Source organism: Dendroctonus ponderosae, unplaced genomic scaffold, assembly GCF_020466585.1.
Source record: "Dendroctonus ponderosae isolate FM_Combo_2020 unplaced genomic scaffold, Dpon_F_20191213v2 Dpon_F_20191213_6, whole genome shotgun sequence".
NCBI classification, from domain to species: Eukaryota; Metazoa; Arthropoda; class Insecta; order Coleoptera; family Curculionidae; genus Dendroctonus; species Dendroctonus ponderosae.
The window spans coordinates 13,065,324-13,071,323 of record NW_026018814.1 but is presented as its reverse complement, the minus strand read 5'-3'; the positions used below and the strand labels follow the sequence as shown (position 1 = coordinate 13,071,323).

Sequence of the window (6,000 nt, the reverse complement as noted above, 5' to 3'; positions counted from 1 at the left end):
GGCAAGAGATTGGAGTTTTGGCGTTGAATTCAGAATCACCTATTATTAATACCTGGAATCCTATCTACCTATGAATATACTTTACTTATGCGATAACGAAAACTCATTTCCAGTAGAGCTTTTCATTAAATGTGAGGCAATAAGTGCAATAATTGAAGGTTATTTCATTGCTCCAGTTATAATCAATAATCGATTTACGCCCGGAAAAATGTAGTCCTGCAGCAGAATACATTCCCAAACCTCTTTGACGGCGTTCCACTGTCAATAAGAAACGGTATTGATTTCCAACAGGACTTTCTTTTTCTGGACTGATTGACTCTGTGCGTTGGCCACCACATTCACCTGATTTAGCACCACTGGATAATTTAATTTTTCGTTGGATACAGAAGTCTACTAGAATTTGCCCAATCCCAATCCAGACGCAGAACTTCAGAATTGCATTATGGACGCTGCCAATAGTCGAACAGGACAGAGCAGTAGCTCATCTCAGAAGAAGAATCGATAAGTGTGTGGAAAACAAAGGTTTAATTTCTGAACACTTGTAAATCTGTATTTCGATTGATAGTAAAATAGTCCAGCTTTTAAAACATTTGGATATTTTTATCCGATTTTGCCACTGAGTTATGTATGGGCTACAGACTATAAAACACAGAGTTATGTATGGGCTACAGACTATAAACCGTCAGTTTTTGTCTGCTCCAATACAAACGGTGGTTCACATTTAATTGCGTCCAATTTGCCCCACCTACCGCAAATCTGACCTTAGAAACAACCGTTTGTCGTAACAAAAAATGAGTGCATTTTTAAAAAGGAGTTTCTATTTGGAATATAATAAGAAATTTGAACAACAATTGTAATAATTCAAAAATGCAGTCGGTGCCATTTTTTAACAAATTCGGTAGTGTGCCGGTACGCACGCCACTGGCAACAATTAAAAAATATATTTTATTGCAAAATATGCAACATGTGAGCTACCGTTTATACTTCTTATGTCTTCTGCAGGGTGTAGAAACATCAATTTACCAACTTACGCTCGCAATGACTTCGCGCCAGAAAATGTTCTAGTGACTTTCGCATAATGTATTCAGTGTAAATGTTGAACAGTATTGGCGACAGTATGCGTCCGAATATCCTTAATCTTATTTCCTTTAGTATTTGCGATGGTTTGCGCCAATTCACTTTATCAAACGCTTTTGTGCAATCCAGAAGCACAAGTATGCTTTCACTTGGATTTAGCTGTTCTTTTCTATTATCTGCCTTACGTTCAAGATCTGCTACCGTGTACCTTTTCCAAGGGCAAATCTTGATTGCTCATCTGCAATCTGCACAGTCTGCAGGGGAACCTTTTTAGCATAGAGGTATTAGCAGAGATTTTGCCCACTCTTCTGGTCATTTTCCGGATGTTCATACCATTGGCAAATAGTATACATGCTGTTCATTCCTGCTATGCCAATTGCTTTAATTGTTTCATCATTTATGTTGTCTGGTCCCGTTGCCTTTCTATCTCCAAGTTTTCTGATAGCTTTCTCTACCTCGGTTTTAAGAATATCCGGCTTCATTTCATACTGTTCTCTGGTTCCACAGATGTTGTAGAGTTATCATGGCACGATTTGGTGAAGTAGTTTTTCCATACTTCGGCTATTTCTTCAGGTCGGTTATCATGTTTCCCGGTCATCTTATATAGGTCATAAATATTGTTCTGGTTCACATGGTTTTTTATTTCCATGCAGATATTGTTTATGTATTGGTTTTTGTCCTTGCGTGTCTCCGTTTTTATTTGTCTGTCTAGGGCTGTGTTAGAGCGCTTGCTATTTCTTCGCTGTTCTACTAGTTCTAGTGTTTCATTCGTCATCCGTTTCCTTATTTGTTTGGCCTGTTATTTCTGGCATTTTGCTGCGGCCAATTCAATTCATCTTCTTATTTCTTCTCATTGTTGGTTTAGGTCATCGTGATCGCCCAGACCTGGTAGTTGAGATAGAGCTTCAAGAAGGTCATTGGTTGATGCGTATTCACATTCCTCTTCTTATTCGAATTGATGAGTTTTTGGAGCATTATTCCAAAGTCTGCAATCATTAGTCTGTCACTTGGCTTGGTTTTCTCGTTTCGGAATGATGATCTCCACCTCTTATTGACTAGTGGTTAGTCAATCTGGTTTGGCAAACCTACCTTCAAGTAATGCCCGTTACTCATGAATGACCTTATATAGTTCCACAATAAGATCGTCTCATCCACTTTCTTCTACTGTCAATTTTTCCTTCGGTTATTTACAAAGTTAATTACTTTCCTTCGCCTATTTACGGAAAATTCCAAATACGTTCATAAAAGACGGACTTTACGAACACTGCAGTACAAATAAATGTTAATCTAATAAGTGAAGTCTTCTTTTCTGAATTTGTAGTGTTTTCTAACAACTTGTTTGCGTGCAAGTGCATTTTACCGCACTCCATTGGGAACGGAAAGCATCACTTTAGAACACCGCGTGCGGCAAAGTTGATTACTTTCATATAAAAAAATTCCCTTTTTTGAGAAAGAGGTAGGTACCTTCAAGATTTATGATTCGCTCGTAACATATTTATATCTAGCAAATGTTCAAGGAAAGTCACTTAACCGCACTCTTTCAAATAAAAAAAATACTGCACACTTTCAGAAAGGAAAAAATTTAATTAAATAATTCATGAAAAATTAATCAGTTTTTGAACCTGCTTTGTGCTGAAGTGGCTTGGACGCCCGCTTCGTTGCCTACCATTGGAGTGCGGTAAAATACCACTTCCCGTACTTTGTAAGTAAATCATTATTATATTTATTGGTAACTCTCTAGTGGAATTTCAGGACACTAAATTTCGATTCGAGTAAACTATTTAAAACCGCAATTATTAACCTTTGTAAAATTCTTGGTATCTGCTGTGGTTTCCGAGACCATGAAGTTATTTAACAAAAGAACGTCTACGTATTCATTACTATTATTAGGTATTATTGGTATATTAACTGGTTTCTAATAATTGCAGAAAATTCTATAGAAAAAAGTCTAAAAAACACAATCTATTTGGCTAGACATTTGTTATCGCTTTGGAAAGTATGAGATTAATATGGCTCAATCTAGTGATTTAGTAAATTGGTCCAATTAGTAGGAATAACATTTCCTGATGCTAGATGTATCTATAATAAAGGTTAACGTTTGTACGGATTTTGATCGCATGGTACATACTTTAATCAAATTTCAATTATAGTTTCTCTCTTCTACTCTTCATAGCTACAGTCACGTCAAATTTAAACAGTTTTGTTCTATAGCTTTCTTTTGCATGGACGCATTTTTTGCCTTTTGCATTTGAAAATGCAATTCGAACCTTATTATTAGCAGTTCGTTACGTATAGTCCAATCAATATGCGATTGAAAATCTTTTTCACTCCTGAAATTATGGAATTTGTTTGCATACATGGAACATTATCTTGAACATTGAAAGTAAACGTTTATACGGATTTTTGTGATAAAAAAGAGGTAATAATGTTTGACCACCAATCTCGAGTATAAATTTATTGATTTATTACACTCAATTTCAAACTCAATTAGTAGCGATTAGTCGCAGAGTTTATCGTAAATTATATAATAATGTGGAATATTCAGGTGTCTCTATCATTTTCTGAGGTAGGTAGGTACTCTTAAATGTATTTCTGGGAGACTCGGAATTAAACTTTTATTGTGTGTTTCCAAAAACACGTATTCACAACAAATATGTTAAGAACTACGCGAACTGATAAATTTCTAGTTGAGAGTATGTTTTATTGCAATAAAACAAATAGCATGGCAGCTCTGGATGTCCTTGTTTCCGATTAAGAAATTTCTGCCGCAATAGAAATTAGACCCATACCAATAGTGTTGAGTAATTTTAGGATAAAACATATCGAGTTTTGTTTAATTTTCACTATAGTGCTGTGGTTTTAAGTCACAGTTAAACCTAAACACCCTCTACGGCTCCCCCAGAAAGTGGGGCCAATTTAAAATCACATCGCATAGACGAAAACACATTTGAAAAAGTTCTTTCTCATCATATTTGGAAACATTTTTCATTTTCATTATCAAACATGAGATTGATATTGCGTTTGATTCGTACCGGCTGGTGATAGAGCTGTGAGAATTTCAGAAGTTTTTGTAGCTCTTTCTGTAGCTGCAAGTACACTTATCAGATCTAAAAATGTTTAATTAAACACCAGCGAATCATAAAACTAACTGCCAATAATAGTTAAAACTCACTACTTTTTCACGTGATTGCGAATGGTCCCTGTATATTGCCGGTACTGAATTCGCGGCTTCATATAACGTTCAATTACGCGAAATGTGGGTAAAGCTTGTTTACCGGTTGTTCAAAACGGACGCAAGTTGCCATGTTGGTATTTCAAGCTGTCCTCCATCTCTCGGAATTGGCATTGTCTTTTTTTCTGTGTATTTATTCTTTTTTTATGCCTTATTTCGTACTTTGTTCTTGGTTTCAATTAGTAATTCGTCACGTAGTGCAGCGTTTTATTTCCAAGATTGATGGCTGCCCGTCTACTGCTTAATTATATCTTATTACAAGAAATGCTGCATTAGTTAAAGCGGCCTAGTTGCCCGGATGGTAATTAGCAGACTTTTTCCTTACAAAATCGAATGGTTTTTGTAGTGATAAGTATGGCAATTAGCACATGTATTTTTGTTTGTTTGTTTTGTTTGGCGGATTGTTTTTGTTCGGATATGTTAATTGACCTTTCCGAGACAAATGACTCTATAAATGACGATTATGGAAATGTTGAAACGTAAGGAATTAAAACGAAATCACATTAAGCTCACTCTGACATTTCCGAGAATATAGCCCAGTGGTAGGTTCATTGGCTGCTTACTTCTTCCTAGAACAAAGAGAAACAACTAATTAGCATAAACAAAAATATAATTTTAAGACAGTAACAAATCAAACGAAAGCATAAACGGGTTGGAATAAAAGCGGACGCCTACAGAACACTTCTCATTTTCCACCTCATTTGGTTCCCTCAATTCGCAGATAAACACGCATGCCGGAATTTTTATTACACTTTTCAATAAAAAGTGTTCTAAAGCAGCCAATATCGAATAGCACGGTCCAGTAGCTGTTAAATGGCGTATAAAAGGAATTTTAAAGTCTACATCGCGACCGAATCCCATATCGCGTTCGCCTGCTGCTGTTCACCCTCTCAATAATTTCACAGGAAATAAAATCCAGACCTGGTTTATGACTCGTGATAATTGCTATTGGTTTTTCGTAAATGGTAATTACCTGTGTGATGTATACGAAACGACAATACATACAGTAGCAATAAAAATTGCAATATTCGAGATAAGTTTTAACACTCGATAAATTAATTTTTCTGCATTTCCGCAGTTTAACTACCACTCAAGTGTAATTATTTCAATAATTCCGAACACATTTTGGCCCTGAAAAAATACTAAGGTTTTAAAATAAATCAGTTCAGTAAAACTTATTTTTGTCGGTTAGGGTGAGAAACAATTAAAAAGTTGCCAAATTGAGAGTTCTTCACATGCACAAAACCAAGTGAATTTTGTGTATGTATACGATTGGAGTTAACAATGATATGAAGAAATGAAATGATGGCCCTATGTGATAATAATGAGGAGCCTTTGTGTGTTGTTCAAATGGAACTGTTAACAGACATAATTATCGATTTTGATAATCTGAAACTGCACACATGATGAGTATTTCATGCAATTCGTCTCAAAATCACTTTGTGGCCTGCCATAACTGGTAACAGAATTTTAGAACTCTATTTGACCAAAAATCTTACTACTCAGCGATATTTCGATTTCTTCTCAGTTCTCATTGGGATTAATTTGAGAGACAGTGAGTTTTCCGTAAGAAAATGACGATTTGTCGGAAGTTTTTGAACCGATATTGAATGGCCATCACAATCACCGCACTCTGCACCATTTGAGGTTTTTGTAGGGATGTTTAAAGGAAAAGTGTATATTAGATAGAT

The 6,000-nt window shown here is 35.7% G+C and overlaps 1 protein-coding gene across 2 annotated transcripts in view; it reads right to left on the bottom strand.

The window, feature by feature from the left end:
- LOC109546566 (homeobox protein invected) overlaps positions 1-6,000 on the bottom strand; it is a 111,685-nt gene that overhangs the window by 9,913 nt on the left and 95,772 nt on the right. Inside the window, exon 3 of one of the 2 annotated variants that reach the window (XM_019917559.2) lies at positions 4,873-4,878. The exons of the other annotated variant lie outside the window; for it this stretch is intronic. Within the exon in view, the coding sequence (XP_019773118.2) occupies positions 4,873-4,878 (6 nt within the window). The remainder of the gene's footprint in view (positions 1-4,872; positions 4,879-6,000) is intronic. 2 annotated transcript variants of the gene reach the window in all.